The sequence below is a fragment of the Chanodichthys erythropterus genome, chromosome 24 (assembly GCF_024489055.1).
Source record: "Chanodichthys erythropterus isolate Z2021 chromosome 24, ASM2448905v1, whole genome shotgun sequence".
Classification (NCBI taxonomy): Eukaryota; Metazoa; Chordata; class Actinopteri; order Cypriniformes; family Xenocyprididae; genus Chanodichthys; species Chanodichthys erythropterus.
Window position 1 is genome coordinate 29,743,732 of NC_090244.1, and position 19,986 is coordinate 29,763,717.

Consider the following 19,986-nt stretch of genomic DNA (forward strand, 5'->3'; position numbering starts at 1 on the left):
ACACACCTTTATAAAGTATAAAGTCTTAAAAAAAGCATTTCAGAATCTGCTAATATTACAATGCATTTTAACTTTGGTTATAATTATTTATGAAAATATAGTATGCATTATAACGTACATTATGAATATGTTTATAATGCTTTATATATAAGGACTTTAACTTAATGTTACCAAGTAGTTTTAATGAATTATGTATTTTAATACACATCATAATACATGTCTGATACTGTGAATAATGTAACCACATTATCCCTCATTATAATATAATCTATTTATTGTTACAACTTTAGAAAGTATAATGCATTAAAACACGACAAACAACCAGTTTCAGATCTAACAATCTAGAAATATTATAATGCATTTTATCTTTCAGAATCAGAATCAGAATCAGAATCAGAAAGAGCTTTATTGTCAGGTATGTTGTTTACACATACTAGGAATTTGTTTTAGTGACAGAAGCTCCACAGTGCAACAGAGTGACAGCGACAAGACAAGACACATAATAAAAAGAATAAAATAATAATATACAAATTTACAAGATAGACAAAGTGCAAAAAAAAAAGCAAAAGACAATATATATTATAGACAATTGTATGTACAATTATGTGTGCAAATTGAGATATAAATAAGTGTTTTAAGTAAATAATGTGTAATAGTGTTATGTGTTCCGTGTTTGTTAAGTGTTCATGAGATGGATTGCTTGAGGGAAGAAACTGTTCCTGTGTCTGGTCGTTCTGGTGCTCAGGGCTCTGTAGCGTCGACCGGATGGCAACAGTTCAAAGAGGGAGTGTGCTGGATGTGAGGGGTCCAGAGTGATCTTCTTTGCCCTTTTTCTCACTCTGGATAAGTACAGTTCTTGGAGAGTGGGGAGGGTTGTGCCAATGATTCGCTCAGCAGACCGGACTACCCTCTGTAGTCTTCTGAGGTCAGATTTGGTAGCTGAGCTGAACCAGATGGTAATTGAAGTGCAGAGGATGGATTCAATGATGGCAGAGTAGAACTGTTTCAGCAGCTCCTGTGGCAGGTTGAACTTCCTCAGCTGGCGAAGGAAGTACAACCTCTGCTGGGCCTTTTTCACAATGGACTCGATGTGGTTGTCCCACTTCAGGTCCTGGGAGATGGTGGTGCCCAGGAACCTGAATGACTCCACTGCTGCCACGGTGCTGTTCATGATGGTGAGTGGGGAAAGAGCAGGGGGTTTCTCCTGAAGTCCACGGTCATCTCCACTGTCTTGAGCGTGTTGAGCTCCAGGTTGTTAAGACTGCACCAGACAGCCAGCTGTTCAACCTCCAGTCTGTAAGCAGACTCGTCACCGTCCTGGATGAGGCCGATCAGTGTGGTGTCATCCGCAAACTTCAGGAGCTTGACAGAGGGGTCTTTAGAGGTGCAGTCGTTTGTGTAGAGGGAGAAGAGCAGTGGGGAGAGGACACAGCCCTGAGGGGCGCCGGTGCTGATGGTGAGGGTGCTGGATGAGAATTTTCCCAGCCTCACTAGCTGCTGCCTGTCTGTCAGGAAGCTGGTGATCCACTGACAGACAGAGGTGGGCACGGAGAGCTGAGTTAGTTTAGGCTGGAGGAGTGATGGGACAATGGTGTTAAAAGCAGAGCTGAAGTCCACAAACAGGATCCTCACATAAGTCCATGGTCTGTCCAGATGCTGGAGAACATAATGCAGTCCCATATTGACTGCATCATCCACAGACCTGTTTGCTCGGTAAGCAAACTGCAGGGGGTCCAGTAAGGGTCCAGTGATGTCCTTCAGAAAAGCCAGAACCAGTCTTTCAAATGACTTCATGGCCACAGACGTTAGAGCCACAGGTCTGTAGTCATTTAGTCCAGTGATTTTGGGTTTCTTTGGGATGGGGATGATGGTGGAGCGTTTGAAGCATGAGGGGACTTCGCACAGCTCCAGTGATCTGTTGAAGATCTATGTGAAGATGGGGGCCAGCTGGTCAGCGCAGGTTTTCAGACAGGCTGGTGAAACGCTGTCTGGGCCTGGTGCCTTTCTTCTCTTGTTCACTCTTGTTCACTCTTGTTTCAATACTTTATGACAAGATAAAAGGCTTTATAACATGCACCCAAGTAAAGCATTACCACAATATCTAATACTAATTAGAATTAGATTTTTTAATAGAAATCAAATAGACTTACCGAGCACCAGTTTAGTTCCTCCACCGAAAGTCCACCACAGTGATACAATCTAATGAAACGGTCGTACAAAAACCTCTATTCCACTCGAGTGAACACAAACTCCAGCAGAGAGAGAGAAACAACACTTCAACACACTGATATTAGAAGAAACTCACATCTTCTCAACACTCAAACACTCAGTTTGGACTAAATGTGTTTCAAAGGAACAACAAACACACTTTCATTTAAAATGTTTCTTATTACTGGAAAAACCATAATCAGTAGAAGAGTTTATTCATCTACACAGATATCATTCAGTTTGACTTTCTATCCTGTATTTCTCATTCACTCTCTCATCATGTGCTGATATAACACTGTTTAAAGAAATATATTTGATGATCTGTGACCTCTGAGGTGACCTTTGACCTCTTTTATCATGGATGTGGAGTTTCTCATAATGATCTTCTGTTCTTCATATGAAGCTCAATCATCAGAAAAAAACAAACAAAAAAAAACTGCAGCTTCAGACTTCAATCTTATGAAAATTAGTTAAAATAATGACTTATGTTTTCAGGTCTGTTATAAAAGTATCTGGACTGATTGTGAATCTCTTGAACAAGCTCTAATATGTCTCCATCTTTATCAGACTGTTTCTTCTCCATCTGATGATTTCAGACACACATGAGGCTTCATGATAGATGGAGTGACACCATGAACTCTGATTAGAGATTCACAATCAGTCCTGATACTTTCTGAACAGACTCATGATTCATGATCCATCTTTAGTGATGGAGGTTCATCTAGTGGAAGTGTAGCAGTGATGATGGTCACATGACTCAATATGGACACAGAGATGGACGTTCATCTGCACATCCTCAGAATAAAAATAAAACTACTGAACTAAAAATATCATTACTCATCATTCTGTAACTCTAGTGTATATTAGTTTGTCTGTTGTAAATCCTGCCCACTTGTTTGCATTGTCAGCACATGCTTCAGTGCTCTGAGAGTGTTTATAGTGCTGTGAGTTTAACACTTCATGACTGAGAGCAGAACAGAACACAATCTTCATCATCACACAAGACTAAACTACAGCAATGAACACAATCAACATCTTCATCTGGACCATTGCACTGTTTATTCAAGGTTTGTGTAATACAGTTTTTACAATGATTATTAATTCTTTTAAAATTTCATTATATATATATATATATATATATATATATATATATATATATATATATATATATATATATATATATAAAATTTGTGTCTGTTTTCTTTCAGAGTGTAGAGGACAGATCACTGTAACTCAGAGTCCATCAATAAATCAGGCTCAACCAGGACAAGAAGTCAGAATAAACTGTAAAACCAGCAGTGCAGTGTATAATGGTAATGAAATAGCCTGGTACTTACAGAAACCTGGAGAAGCTCCTAAACTCCTCGTATATTTGACGTCAAACCATTATACTGGAACTCCATCTAGATTCAGTGGCAGTGGATCTGGCAGTGATTTCACTCTGACCATCAGTGGAGTCCAGACTGAATATACAGGAGATTATTACTGTCAGAGTGGACACTTAATCAACAGTAAAGCTGTGTTCACACAGTGATAAAGAGTGGTACAAAAACCTCGGTCAGTCAGACGTCACAGTGATGCACTGATACAGCTGAGAGATACTGCAGCTGCTCATACAACACAATCACACACAACACTGATCAGTGATGGAACAGGTTCATCATAAAAGATCACTACCTTAAACAGTTGTATTTTCTGCAGAATTAACAAACCTAAACCTTACTTATTCATTTGGAAGACACTTTTTTCTCCTGAAATGAGGATCTACACAAGCATTTGATCATTAATGAGTCAGAAATACTGCTCATGTCTCAGTGTTTGAATGTAATAATATACATGAGATGATTAACTACACAGACCACTGTTTTTAATCTGGTTATTCTCAAACCTTTCATTTCCCAACATCTGGAGGAGCCTCATCACACTAATTTATATAAGTGGAGAAAAATTAGACCTTGATAACTACATCAGTCTAGGAAACGTCTCAGGTTACGTATGTAACCATGGTTCCCTGAGAACAGGGAACGAGACTCTGCGCTGATTGCGCTTTGGGGAACGTCACGTGACCCAGGTGTCTGAAAGCAACTATCCAAAAACTCCAATCCCTATTGGCCGGCGACAGCCTATGACGTCATACGGCGCGACCCGGAAGTATAAAGGGAGCGCCTGGAGAGACAGAAGACATCTATCATCTTGAGGGACTGTTCTGCAGGCAGGCAGCCCGAAGCATGGCTGGAAAGCGCAGAGTCTCGTTCCCTGTTCTCAGGGAACCATGGTTACATACGTAACCTGAGACGTTCCCTTTCGAAAGGGAACTTCAACTCTGCGCTGATTGCGCTTTGGGGAACGATATACCCACACCGCCATGCTTGAGGAGAGTGCATGCCAAATAATATGGCTGACAAACGTCAAGCAGTTTCGAAGGAAACGCTTAGCAACTCACCCTCGGGTCACACCAGGCTGTCAGTGACAGCATTCCCTATGGCCAACAGCCCAAGCTGAGCCTCAAGAAGGCCATCTGCAGAGGGCCTACCAAGGCCGCTTAGGCATCTGGAACCAACTTTTCTGAAGAGAAAGTGGTCCCTTTAAGGGAATGTGCTATGGGGAACGTCCTCCGTGACTCGTGCTCGAAATGCCAAAAATCACCACACTCTAATCCTATTGGCCAGCGACAGCCTATCACGTCAAACGGCGCGAACCATGACGTATAAAGGGAGCGCCTGGGGAATCAGCCGGCATCTTCTTGTCTTTGAGCGACTGTAGCAGGCATCCCGCAGCATGGCATGAAAGCGCAGAGTCTCGTTCCCTGTTCTCAGGGAACCATGGTTACATGCGTAACCTGAGACGTTCCCTTTCGAAAGGGAACTTCAGACTGTGCTATGGGGAATGATATACCCACGCCGTCAAGCTGGAGGAGAGTGCATTCCCAAAAAGTCTGGACAAACATCCGGCTGTTCCAGGATAAAACTGGTAGCAACTCTCCAAGGCTGTCAGTGACAGCATTCCCTACAGCCAACTGCCCAAGCTGAGCCTAAAAGAGGCCTTTCGTAAAAGGCCTGCCAAGGTTGCTCAAGGCATCTGGGACCAACAACCTGTAGGAAGTGGTCACTTAAAGGGAATGTGGCCAGGGAACCAGAAGGAATCCCGGCAAGTCACTAGGGGGATAAATTCACCCCTGACGCCACCAAGGAGGCCGTACTAATTTAGCGAAAGCCAAACATAGTCTGGGCCAACCTTGTCTGACATACAGAATCTCCAATGTGCAAACTCCAAAAGAGGAGAGCAGGTAAGAGCGACTGCAAAAGGGCAGTGAGCAATTCAAACCCACACGCAGAGATGGGCATCCTGGAGAGCGGAACTCAGCTGAGCGCTATAAACCCTCGTACTGAGGGGAGTAAGACCACTCATCCTAGGATCTACTCAGCTTCTGACAAACGCGTTGAAGAGGCTGTTCGCTAGAGCACCCTGGTACAGGGGAGCACAAACCAGCCTGGGGCCAGTCTGAACGGGAGACTTCACAGAAGTCTACAACCAATGACCAGCTTAGGGAGCTAAGCACAATTACGCAGTCAACCCAGAGGGAAGTACAAAACTCAACCTAACTGACCGAACTGTAGGCACATAACCATGGAGGCCGAACAAAAGGGGCCTACAACATAGCTAAGAGTTCTTACAATGAACTAATATCACAACATGAACCCAACACACAGGATGGTATTCAGGATGGCCATTCAACTGAAAACATAGCATGCTAAGCACACGACCAACCAAGTAATTAGGTAGCTGTGAGTGCCCACAAAACAGCCCGTCCAACACAATCCGACGAGCAGTGTACTCGGTAAAAGCACCCTTCTACTCTTTAAGCAAGAGGAGTACAGCGTACGCCATCACGTGCTAAAGAAGGCCCCATGGGCCTATAACCTCAGCAGACACGTGGCATCAGCTCGTGGCAGTGTTATCAAGCTCCAGGCAGAACAAACCGACTACAGAGGAGGTTAATGAGTCAGCCAGAGCCCTGGCCAGCCAGCAACATAAAATTCCTTTTACTGTCTTCAAAAAGAATGTAAAAGAAGCGCAAAAGGTACATGCCAGCATGTTCCCAAAGGAGGCCCCAAGGGCCTACCTGTTACACGCGGCGTCAGCTAGCGGCCATTAAGAGATGGGCATCCTGGAGAGCAGAACTCAGCTAAGCGCTATAAACCCTCGTATTGAGGGGAGTATAATCTGCTCATCCTAGGATCTACTCAGTGGCTGATAAAGCACTGAGGAGGCTGTGTGCTAGAAAAACCCCAGTAAAGGGAGCACAAACCAGCCTAAGGGCCGGTCTCAGCGGGAAACTTCATTGAAGTCTACAACCAATGACCAGCTTAGGGAGCTAAGCACAATTACACGGTCAACCCAGAGGGAAGTACGAAGCTCAACCTAACAGACAGACCATACTGTAGGCACATAGTCATGGAGGCCAAACAAAAGGGGCCTACAACATAGCTATGAGTTCTACAATGAACTAACATCACAACACGAACCCAACACACCAGGTGGTATTCAGGATGGCCCATAAGGCCAAAGAACTGAAAACAAAGCATGCTGAGCGCATGACCAACCAAGTAATTAGGTAGCTGTGAGTGCCCACAAGACAGCCCATCCAACACAATCCGACGAGCAGTGTACTCGGTAAAAGCACCCTTTCACTCTTTAAGCAAGAGGAGTACAACGTACGCCAACATGCACTAAAGAAGGCCCCGTGGGCCTATAACCTCAGCAGACATGTGGCATCAGCTTGTGGTAGTGTTATCGAGGTTCAGGCTAGACAGACCGACTACAAAGGAAGGTCATTAGCCAGCCCGAGCACCAGCCAGCTAGCGTACTTTACTGTAAAGTAAATAAAAACTGACAGGGAAAAAGCCAGCATGCTTACAAAGGAGGCCCTTAAAGCCTACCCGTCGCACGTGGCGTCAGCTAGCGGCCACTAAAGTTCTAGGAGCAAAATAGAACCGAGTAACAGACAGGGTAACTGTTTAGCTCGACTAGAGCTAAAGGAAACCAAGCTCAAGGCAGCAAATGCATAAAACCAGACCAAAAGTTGGTTTTAGTACAAGAGCTCACCTCGAGAGGAAAGCCACTTCAGGGATGTACTCAGTAAAAGCACCTTTTACTCTCTAAGCGAGAGGAGTACAAAGCCAAACTCCAGCATGACACATAGGAGGCCTGCGAAGGCCTACAACCCGTATACACGCGGCATCAGCTAGTGGCATCATGACCTATCCATGGTGATGAGTCACATAGAAAGCCATACAAAGCTGTGCCAACATGCAGACAGAAAGGAGGCCCTGACGGGGGCCTACAACCTCTATGAACACATGGCATCAACCAGTGGTAGCTTCATGACTAGGGCCAGCCCGCAGGCCAAGTACTTGAGAAACCCTCAGGTATGAGAAGTACACACTATGCCACAGAACTCAACGAAAGGCCTAACCTAGGGCCTATTCGTACAGAGGTGGGCACGGCCGAAGGCGGCGAGAGTTAAAACATGACTTAACCATGGAATGAGTCTAGACATAACAAGCCCAGTTGGGGCAACACAGAGGGTACAAAAGGAGGCCTGGCCAGGCCTATTACTTTTACACAGTACACATAAATGCTACACAGTACACAAAAATGCTATCACGGACTAAGGAAGGCCGAACAGGTCTATTACCCCAGACAACGTGAGCAAAAGCCTGAGGCAGTGCTAAAAATACATGAGCAAGCTCATGATCGTAACCAACAGCGCCCAAAAGAGAGGCTACAATAAAGAGCCAACAATCTAACAGCAAATGCAAGACAGACAGCTGCTGTGGTCATGATCGACTGGGAGCTAACAGAGATCATACTATTCTAACCAGAATAAGACTCTCTACACTCAACCTGAGTGTGCAATCCAACAGGTGATGCACTCAGTGAAACACACACCCTAACCGGGGAGTACAACAAAACACCGCGTTCATAGATAGAGGCTAATCACAGAAACAGGCATTAACCTGTGGCAGCACATGAGTAAGCTCACATATGTATGTAGGGCTAAAGCTTAGAACCCAAAGCAAACATGAATGCTTTGTAATACATGCCATCCAAACAGGATAAATGTTTCACAGAACAGAACTGGAATCTGTAATGAACCCTAGAGAACAAAAGCTAGAATATTTAGCATCGTAATCTGAAACTTGAATTTAATTCAAGGGGCTCATGTGAAGACATTATAAGCATGACAAAAGTTCTAAAAAGTGGGGCCTAGCAGCACTGCATAACTCATCTTCTCGAAGATAAGGGCCTACCACCTGGGAAAAACAGCACCAGGAAGGCTAATAACAGCCTACAACCTTAGCTGTTAACCTCAGCCATAGCACCTACATTTTCACATCGAAGGGGAATACGGCCCGCAACTCCCTCAGGAGGAGGCCAGAACTAGGAACCATACAACCTCACAGGGATAGTAATAATAAGGGTGATGTAACAAACAAACACCTAAACCTAGCTCTAGCCTAGCTGCTAGCTAAGGCCTACTGGGCCAAGCAAAGCTTGGGCTTCATTTTGAAACCTTCAAATATGAGGAGAAAATGAAGCACTGCAAGCAAACAGTGTCAGGCGGCCGATAAGCCGTCCTGTACACAAATAACTGAAGCGATGAGTGCTAACTCAAACCAAATTAAAGTATTAGCTGAGAAGCTGCTTTAACATAGGAGGCCACAAAATAGTGGCCATAAAGCAGCCTGCATATTTTGAAAATTAGCCAACCTAATGCTACAGTTATTTTGCCCCAAAGAACCCCTTCTATCTTTACTGGCTACATGCTCAGGAAAGCTATACAGGAAAAACAAGGTCTACAAAAGGTCTTTTTATAAACATATAAAAAAAATATAGACCCAGCTTACCTTCCTGCGGCTCGCAGAACGAAGATTTTCCCTCCTTATTTTAATGCATGAAGAAGGATGAAATCAAAAGTTCTTTTAAGCCTAAAAGCACTTTCACTATCAAGCCAGAAGGCGGCCTTTAGAAAAAATATTATCAAAGGCCAGCCGACAGCCTAACCGTAAAAGAAGCGCCTGAGTATATATATATGTGAGGTGAAAGAAGAAGAAGAAGAGGAGAGGGTAGATATAAATCACCCTTTAAATAGCTGGGGGATCGATTATAAACACAACAGTGTTTACAATTGATCACCCATCTCACTCTCACTTCTTCCTCCTCCCGTCTGTCTGGCTCAGATCCAAATCTGAATGGCCAGGGGGTTTTCCATGCCCTCCCGATCTCAAACGTGGAGATCAGGAGAGAATGGAAAGTCTATGGGAGCTGCAACATTCATGGACAGAAAGGAACCGTTCATCAAGCTGTCACGCATGGCCCCTTTCTTAACGCGCTCACACGGCAGCTGCAGCCCGCCGAAAAGCGCATCCCAAAAACCCAGCGGCCAGAGGAGTGCTCGCTATCGGACGCGGTGACATCAAACACAAACGTCACCGTCATCCAACTCACAACCTCGTCAGCCCCGAGGAAGCCGAGAGAAATATAATTCTTCTCAGACTTCCCAACGAGCTCACCTGCGAGCCCTATGTTTGCAGCCGCCGTATTGCCTCAGCACACACGGGGCTACAAAAACCAGGCACAGATGCAGACACCTCCTCCCTCAGGAAAAGTGTCAAATGAGAACGGAGTGTCACAACAGGAGAGACGCTCACAGTGAATAGACAAACACACATAGACGCCGCCCTCAAGCACGGTCTATGCGTTCGCTCCTCTCCAGACAGAAAAACACCAGAAATGTGTACATCAAGTGTCAAACCCCTGGGACACGGATGAACACATCCTCCTGGACATTTGCAGATATAAAAGGAGTAATTTCCTACCGGAGTTTGTGAAACAATGGCACGAACAAAACAGTCCCGAAAAGACGAGAAGATGTTGACTGCTTCCTCAGGCGCTCCCTTTATACGTCACGGTTCGCGCCGTTCGACGTCATAGGTTGTCGCCGGCCAATAGGATTGGAGTTGTGTGATTCTTGGCATTTCGAACACCTGTCACGAGTGATGGTTCCCCATAGCGCAGTCTAGCGCAGAGTTGAAGTTCCCTTTTCGAAAGGGAAACTGAGTTGTTGCATAGTTGAAGTAATTTAAATATTTTAAATGTGAAATATTTTTAATTATACATATAGTCAGTGAAACATTTTTCAATGTTTATTATACTTTGCTGAAGCATTGTCTGTTTTCTTGCAGTTTTTTAGTCCTAAAATATCTTACATTTTACAATATTAAAGGGTTAGTTCACCCAAAAATGAAAATTATGTCATTAATGACTCACCCTCATGTCGTTCCACACCCGTAAGACCTCCATTCATCTTCGGAACACAGTTTAAGATATTTTAGATTTAGTCCGACAGCTTTCTGTCCCTCCATTGAAAGTGTAGGTACGGTGCACTGTCCATGTCCAGAAAGGTAATAAAAACATCATCAAAGTAGTCCATGTGACATCAGTGGGTTAGTTAGAAGTTTTTGAAGCATCTAAAATACATTTTGGTCCAAAAATAACAAAAAATACAACTTTAAAAATACGACTTTATACGACTTTAAAAATACGACTTTCAGCATTGTCTTCTCTTCCGGGTCTGTGTATATCCACAGTGATGCTGCTTCTTCTTCTTCTACGGCGGTTGGCATCCAGCTTATTGGTGCATTACCGCCCCCTTCTGCTCCGGACTGTGACGCGATTAGGACATCCGCGACATGCACACCTACGCACCATTTTAAAAAATATAGCAATACCAAAATACAAACAATGTAGAATAGCCTGATAACAGCGTGCGTCTCCCTCAGACTGTAAACGAAGCTCGGGCGCACTACATAACACGTCATCAGCGTCACTGTCTGGAGCAGAAGGGGGCGGTAATGCACCAAAGCTATCGGACTAAATCTAAAATATCTTAAACCCTGTTCCGAAGATGAACGGAGGTCTTACAGGTGTGGAACGACATGAGGGTGAGTCATTAATGACATAATTTTCATTTTTGGGTGAACTAACCCTTTAAGGCTTAAAGGTCAAGTAGTCAAAAATTTAATTCATGGGGTCTTAATTACAACAGTAAACGTTAGCATGTTATTTCAGCATTACTGATGTCTAGAGAAAGCCATTGTACATCCCTCTTTCTGTGGAATAAAGTCCTGCTCAGATGTGTTAAGGTAGGAACACACCAAGCCGATGGTCGGCCGTCGGGCAGTTTTTGTTCATCGACCGACTAAGTTTTCTCAGTGTGTTCCACACCGTTGGCTGAAGTTGGTCCTTGTCTGCTTTTTTTCGGCCGATTTGAAATGTTGAATCGGCGTTGGAGCTCGTTGGTCCATCGGGCCATCTGATCATTCTGATTGGCTGTTCAGCTACTGCCACCTGCTGGTTCGGAAAGGCATTTCATCTCACATAGGCGCAGAACTGACGTGCTACTTGGCCATCGGCTGTCTAGCATTGGTTTGGTGTGTCAGGCCAACTGTGGACACAGACGCTGCCGACGTGAGCCAACCCCGCAGTCTGCTTTCATCGCCACTAGTTCGTCGGCGTCGGCTTGGTGTGTTCAAGCCTTTACAGTAGCTGCTTTCTGTCTAAACAAAAGGAAACTGAAACTTAAATGGTTCCTGCAATAATGTGTTAAGTTACCCATATATAAATATTCATTTAAAACATGAAATGTCAAAAAAACATTAAATTGAACTTTCTCATCCATGTCAACACTAATTTTATGTTTTAAAATAAATTATAAGCAAACTGTTTGTGTTTCTTGAAAATTATTGCTTCAATTAATTTTTTGGCAGATAGAACCTTATAATTCCAAGCAAAAAGTGTTTTTTTTTTAGAATTAGAAGGTTCTATCTGCATTTGACCCGTTCCAAAATTCCCTATTTACAAATTTGAGAGGATTTTGATATTGTACATTTAGAATACATTTAGGGTCCCTGTTATTTTCATGTTTGAAAGAAACTTGTTCCCCATATGGTTTTTGCTATATGGAATGCAGAAAACTTTGAAGCTCAATATCTCAAAACTACTCAGAACGCAGATAGAGCCTTATAATTCCAAGGGGACGAAGCGTCCATGGCCACCTTGTTATCGTTCTCTTAAGGACAGTGAGGATCATCATAAACTTTATCCCCTCATTGAGCTGAAGGGATGGAGACGGAAGACGTTGCCTTCCCGCTGCAGAGTATATCTTCTATGAAGGAACTCATAAAATCTTCCGCCTTTTGAGGAGAGTCGAACATCATCTGCTCACCTTTGTGCCGTAGTTTAATCACCGCCGGATAGATGAGGAAGGGCTGGAGACCGAGTGCTGTCATCTTCTTCAAGACTGGATTAAAGCTCTTTCTCTTGGTAGTTTTGGCTGGACTAAAGTCAGGAAACCCTTCAGGATCGCTGACCTGTCATGCCATCTTAGTACAGGGAAGATGAGAGTACGCGGCTGATCAGAGTTTTTCCTTCAATCATACACGCGATGGTCAATCTCGATGTCACGGCCTTTCAGTGAAGAGATCCACCTGGAAAGATTAGCTCTGAGGAAGCCCGCTGCATTGGAGCCCTCCGCCCCCTCCGGCAAACCCACCAGTCGTACGTTATTTCTCCTGCTCCTGTCTTCAATGTTGTTCCAGCTGATTTCTTAAGTTTTTGACTGACCTCCTATCCTCACGTGCAGCAGCCTGAACAGAATCGACCCGGTCACGTGTCTGTTTTGCCGTGTTGGCTAGCTTTTCAACTTCTGCTTTTTGTTCTTTAACAGAATCGTTGGTCGTTTGTATATCCAAATGTAGATCACAGAGTGCTGGGATCAGTGCAGAGTCTATCACTTCTCTTACTGTCGAAGCCACAACCAAATAGAGAGTACTTTGTTGCTCTTTGAGCACTAGCTTCATACCGTTAATTATAGCAGCGTCGAGATCCTCTCTGGATATGATTGAATCTTTGAATTTTTTCTTTATTGGCGATTGTTCAGTCTCTCTTTTCAGATTGTCCTTGACTGCTGGTGTACTCATAGTGGGCTAGATAAAGAGTGGTTCAGAATTTACTGACAGGATTATACAATATCTGACAAAATGAGACGAGTGAAGGACTATGTGTGCATTGCTAGAGAAGGGTCACATGATCTCCAGGTGCTGTTTATTTCATCCTGCCATATTTAATCAGTTTCACATGATCAAGAGTGCAGTTATACTGAATATCAGCACGGCTGTGATTCTACCATAGACATGAAGAGCAGCACGACTGTGAATGTCATATTACTTTTATAACAGTTCTATAAGCAAGAACTTTCTAACTTACCTTTCAGACTAAATCTGATTAGTTAGTATGCTTATTTTCCATGATCACTGGAGAAATAAACCACTTCTTTCAATCCTGGAGTGAGAGAAAACACATTAAAAACTGCTATTTCTGCTTCACTCCACATCGCTCTCATACTGTGATCTGAAACACAAACAATAAAACATCCCAGTGTTGCCATAATTAATATCAGCACTAACGGTTATTTTGATAACACTTTACAATAAGGTTCATTAGTTAAACATTAGTTAATGTATTAACTAACATGAACTAGGGGTGTTGAAATTAATTGTTGCATCGATGCATCGCGAATTCGCGATGCGGACGCGGACGATTCTGCATCGATGCAGCTATAACCTATGACGTCATTCGCACATATGCGTGTCAGTCATGCGAGTGTAAAATGGCGGAAGGAGGCGAAATACAGATTAAAAAATGCACCTACAAATTTTAAATCTGAGATCTGGGCACATTTTGGTTTTTATGAACGAATTGGTAGGCACGATGAGCTGGACAAGACACATGCGGTGTGTAAAACCTGTTACGCTGAAATAAAAAATGTTGGGAATACGACTAATTTAAGAAATCATGTTAGACGTTTTCACCCTGAGATGCTGACGGCTGCTGTTCCCAAGGCCGACCCAGCTCAGCTAACAATAGTTCAAACAATATCAACTCTGCCGCACAACTCGGAGAAAGGGAAGAAAATAACCAGATCTGTGGCAGCTTTCATAGCGAAGGATCTACAGCCTTATTCTGTCGTGGAAAACCCCGGGTTTCATCACATGTTAAAGACGCTAGAGCCACGATATAAGCTCCCAGCACGCAGCCAATTTACGGAAAAGGTAATACCTGAACTCTACCATGAAACCAAAGCCCAGGTAACAGGAAGTGCCCAGTGCTGTTATTTTATATTTATTTGATTTTATGTTGTATATTAGAGCTGTGCAGAAAGTTTTTGTTTTGAAGACTGTACTATAAATAAACTTAATTTTTATACATTTGTTAACATTTAAATAGTACTGTTACGGTTTGCTGCAGGAAGGAGCACAGACGAGGAGTATAAATCCAAATACTAATTTTAATGACGTAATCCACAGGTTAATAGGCATAGGAAAGCAACACCACTTACAACAACGGTGAACGGACAAGGACTGAGTGAACAGGGGCAAACTAAATAGCAAACATAACAAGGATGATTAACTAGACACAGGTGATACAGATTAACTAATGATTAAGGCGGGAAACAGAACATGTGATCACAGAACGAAAACAAAGTCCATAAACTGAAACTGAAACTAAACAGACTGTGACAAGTACACTGCACTTTAAATGCATTCAGTACTTGACAGTTTCATGTGCCTTTAGTATTTATTTACTAGTGTTCACTTACTACTAGTGTTCATTTACTAGTGTATTTACTCTGTTCAGACTTAAGTTTTATTTGAAGCAGATAAAATAAAAAGGGAGTTCATATATTTGACTGCTTGTAGACTATTTACTGATTAATGTAGCCATGTGCAGGATTATTGAAAACCGTGGTTGCAAAGAATGCATCGTGAAATCGAATTGAATCGAATCATTGACATGATAATCATAACTGAATTGAATCATGAAACCAGTGCCAATTCACACCCCTAACATGAACTAACCATGAGCAATACATCTGTTACTGTATTTACTAATCTTTAACTATAACAAGATTAATAATGCATTAGTAAATGTTGAAATTAACATTAACAAAGATTAATAAATGCTGTAGAAGTGCAGTTCATTATTAGTTCATGTTAACTAATGTAGTTAACTAATGTTCACTACTGAACCTTATTGTAAAGTGTTACCGTTATTTCATAAAAAAAAAAAAAAAAAAATATATATATATATATATATATATATATATATATATATATATATATATATATATATATATATATATATTCACTCTATTAATTAATTTTAAAAGTCTAAACATTGCCATTGTGTTGTTTGTGATCCTCCATCAGCAGCTGCAGTATCTCTCAGCTGTATCAGTGCATCACTGTGACGTCTGACTGACCGAGGTTTTTGTACCACTCTTTATCACTGTGTGAACACCCATTTACTGTTGATATAGTGGTAACTCTGACAGTAATAATCTCCTGTATCTTCAGTCTGGACTCCACTGATGGTCAGAGTGAAATCACTGCCAGATCCACTGCCACTGAATCTAGATGGAGTTCCTGACTGAAGGTTTCTTATATAATAAATCAGGAGTTTAGGAGCTTCTCCAGGTTTCTGCTGATACCAGGCTAAGTAGCTGCCTAATATTCCTACATCTATATGACACTCTATTGAAGCTGTTTGACCCTGTTGGACAGTTTTAACTCCAGGTTGAGTCAGAGTCACTCCTCTGGATTCTGGAGAAGAGAAAAGAAAAACAATTATTGTTTAAAACTACTACCATCATATACTTTTAAAAGAACACCAACACCAGAGTCAGTTTTCATCAGTCTTACCTTGAATAAACAGTGTGAGAGTCCAGATGAAGAAGGTGATTGTGTTCATTGTTGTTCTTTTGTCTTGTGTGATGATGAAGATTGTGTTCTGTTCTGCTCTCAGTCATGAAGTGTTAAACTCACAGCACTATAAACACTCTCAGAGCACTGAAGCATGTGTCACAATGCAAACAAGTGGGCAGGATTTACAACAGACACACTAATAAACTCTCTACATGTAAAATTTTACTTTCAGAACATTCATGAACCATTTAATGATTAATTGTTCATATTGATTAATTGTGAAATATGTTTGTTTATATTTTGCAGACTGATGAGACACTAGTCTTTGACTTTATATGAACATCTCTCAGTGTGGATGAAGCATTTTCAGCTTTCAGTGCCGCTGTAGAAATAATCTATTCACTCTCATGATTCATTTATATAAGGTGAATGTTTCTGATAATATGTGACCAAGATAAAGTGAGCAGAATTCAGCTGGTCATGTGATCTCAACATGGTGGCCACCATAGGGAGGGACAAAAGATTTTTCTAGGCCACTGAAATGACTGGAGAATCATGAGTGTAGATCATTTTAAACATATTCATCAAACACAATAATTATTTCTATATGAACACATTAATGTACTTCATCTATAAAAACATGTTAACAACGAGAAATCAAGTACTAAATAAATTATTTTTACTGTATTTAGAGTAAACCAGAAATAAGTCTATTATGGTCTTTTGATCAATGTTGACATTTTGCTCTCTAGGAAATATTTTCATGTTGCCTATTTTTCCCACATTTTACACATGAAGTTCATCAAGACTCATAATCAGGTCATGTGACACTAGATTAAACAATGTTAATATGAAATGTTCAGAATTATTGATTGATTTATTTGAAGCTGCAGGTTTTTCTGTGAATCATGATGATTGAGCTTCATATGAAGAACAGAAGATCATTATGAGAAACTCCACAACATCATCCATGATAAAAGAGGTCAAAGGTCACCTCAGAGGTCACAGACCATCAAATATATTTCTATAAAGAGTGTTATATCAGAAATCATTTAGTCCAAACTGAATGTGTGAGTGTTGAGAAGATGTGAGTTTCTTCTAATATCAGTGTGTTGAAGTGTTGTTTCTCTCTCTCTGCTGGAGTTTGTGTTCACTCGAGTGGAATAGAGGTTTTTGTACGACCGTTTCATTAGATTGTATCACTGTGGTACACATTTGGTGGAGGAACTAAACTGGTGCTCGGTAAGTCTGTCTATTTAATTCCTATTAAACAAATATAAATTATATTTTAACACAAGAACAACATTTATTAATTATAATTAATATTAGATATTGTGGTAATGCTTTACTTGGATGCATGTTATAATGCCTTATATCTTGTCATAAAGTATTGAAAGATAAAATGCATTATAATATTTCTAGATTGTTAGATCTGAAACTGGTTGTTTGTCGTGTTTTAATGCATTATACTTTCTAAAGTTGTAACAATGAATAAATTATATTATTATGAGGTATAATGTGGTTACATTATTCACAGTATCAGACATGTATTATGATGTGTATTAAAATACATAATTCATCAAAATACATGGTAACATTAACATAAAGTCCTTATATATAAACCATTATAAACATATACATAATGTATGTTATAGTGCATAATATATTTTCATAAATAATTATAACCAAAGTTCAAATGCATTGTAATATTTGCAGATTCTGAAATTGCTTTGATTTAAGTCATTATACTTTCTAAAGTTATGTTCAATGAATTGATAAGTTGTATAATGTCTTATAAATATGGTTACAATTATTCATGAGATCATACCATGCATTAAATTATATGTTAAAAAATTAAAAATGCTTTATATATAAGGGGTTTAAGGAAAGTGTTACAAATTGTTTTATGATTATATCATCTAAACATTCAAAAAAAAACAACAACAAAAAAAAACATCTAAACATAATTCATATAGTTATTGTAGGTGTATTTCATTGTCAATATCATACATTTAAAAAATAGATCTGACATCAGATTGCAAATGCTGTTAATTTCTGTATTTCAGTAAATTATACTGAATCTTTTTTGTTCATTTTGTGCTTATAATTCAGTGCTTTATAATAAAATCACAATTTATATAAAATATGTTTAAGTATAGAAATGTTTAATTTATTGTTTTGTAATTCTTAACAGTGATATAATTTTAATTTGGCTTTAGTCACAAAACTGCAGTTTGAAATTGAGTTTCATGTATATAGTGATTGTGTAGTTTTTATATTGTATATTATATCAGCTCTAGTGATGTTGAATGTCATGAAGGATCAGATTGTGGTGATTTCTGCTGCTGTTGAAATGCTGTGAGTGAAACAGTGTGTTTTCTTTGTGTGTGTGAATGTGTTGTGTTTGTCTCCTGCAGCTGGTCCCACAGTGAAGCCCTCAGTGTCTCTGCTGCCGCCCTCTTCTCTGCAGATCTCTGGAGACTCAGCCGCACTGCTCTGCCTGCTCAGCTCTTACTCTCCACAGGGGGCGCTGGTGAGCTGGACACTGGACGGGTCAGAGGTCACCGAGGGGGTCGTGACCAGCGCGGAGAGCCAGCGGGACGGCCGCTACAGCCGCAGTAGCGTCCTGACCCTCAGCAAAGCACGCTGGGAAGAGGGAGAGGTGTACGTCTGCAGAGTAACACATGATGGAGCTCCTCATGAGGTCTCGTTCCACAAGAGCTCTGAGTGCTGATGTTTCTCTCCTGAAGATGAGCCGTATCTGAGTGTCCTGTGTCAGGCAGGATTCACATGAGTCTAGTGCTGCAGCTGTAGTGATTTACAACTCAATACTGAAAGAGAGCTGGCGTGTCAAAGCACTGTGTGATCTTTCAATCTGCTGTAACATTCAATAAAGCTTCTCAACAAGTTCACTTTGTGTCTGACAACATCATTCAACTAACAGATGAAGATGCAGGTGCTTTTCACAAGCTTGATGTAGCAGGAAATAAAGTCAAATAAAGCTCTTGGGGTTTGAACATGGTCTCTGGAGACAGAGCTGCTCTATTCTGAGAGGATCACAATCACTCCACCCTGACAATGCAAATGGGCTTTTCAGTCTCACTGTTTGATTGGTCACATGATCTGGACTGGAACACACCAGTTTCACTTCTGCTGAAAATGTCACGATGAAAATAGATAGATGAAAATATCATGAAAATCAACTGAATTCAGTCTGTTCAGTTTGATTGACAGGGATCATATATTACACCTAAAACATGATGATAATATTAAACACTGACTCATTCTCTTCAGAAACACAAGATTGATGTTGATTTAGATGATCTAGTGTTATCAGTGTTTGTCTGTGATCAGTGTTGTGTGTGATTGTGTTGTATGAGCAGCTGCAGCTGAAAGTCATGTTTGTTGGTTGATGAAGAAGAGCTCTTGATCATGTCATGTTCAGTTCATAGAGCTATAAACACATTCAGAGCAGTGAAGCATGAGCCGCTCATGTAAAACACCCTCTGAATGCAAAAGACAGAAGAGAGATCAGGACCAGATACATTCAGAGTCCAGTAGTTTTACTGACAGGGTTAAAAGAAAGGCTTTACATCACCAAATCACAGTAACAGTAAATATACAGAGTCAGACACACACATTCACACATCATTCTCTACAGGACACAACTGAATGATTCCTGCTGTATCAGTATCAGTGATCTTGCTGCTCAACATTCAAACACTCGTCTATTGTTTGCTGTAGCAGTGCAGTTACTTTCAGAAACCCTCCACCTCCCCCAGCTCCACCTGTCCAGATCTGCTATGGGGTGATTCATGTTTGCTCGTACAGCAGCAGCATGTTGTGTGTGTTGGCAGTGGAAAGTCCTGTACTCTACAGCAGATATAATCAACAGCAGCAGACCAAACACATGAACATTGTCATATTCATTACCATCACAAACTCTCCA

The 19,986-nt window shown here is 41.2% G+C and overlaps 3 gene segments (V, D, J or C); 1 reads left to right on the forward strand and 2 right to left on the reverse strand.

The window, feature by feature from the left end:
• Positions 1-19,986, reverse strand: part of LOC137015518 (Ig kappa chain V-III region MOPC 63-like) — a 55,410-nt gene that overhangs the window by 1,384 nt on the left and 34,040 nt on the right. The window contains 1 exon segment of the V gene segment in view: positions 2,151-2,183. Coding sequence covers positions 2,151-2,183 — 33 coding nt within the window.
• Positions 3,227-18,947, forward strand: LOC137015519 (Ig kappa chain V region Mem5-like). The segment is given in 4 exon segments: positions 3,227-3,275; positions 3,417-3,732; positions 17,248-17,279; positions 18,455-18,947. Coding segments are annotated over 4 exon segments (714 nt in total).
• Positions 15,531-16,127, reverse strand: LOC137015521 (immunoglobulin kappa variable 3-20-like). The segment is given in 2 exon segments: positions 15,531-15,935; positions 16,035-16,127. Coding segments are annotated over 2 exon segments (366 nt in total).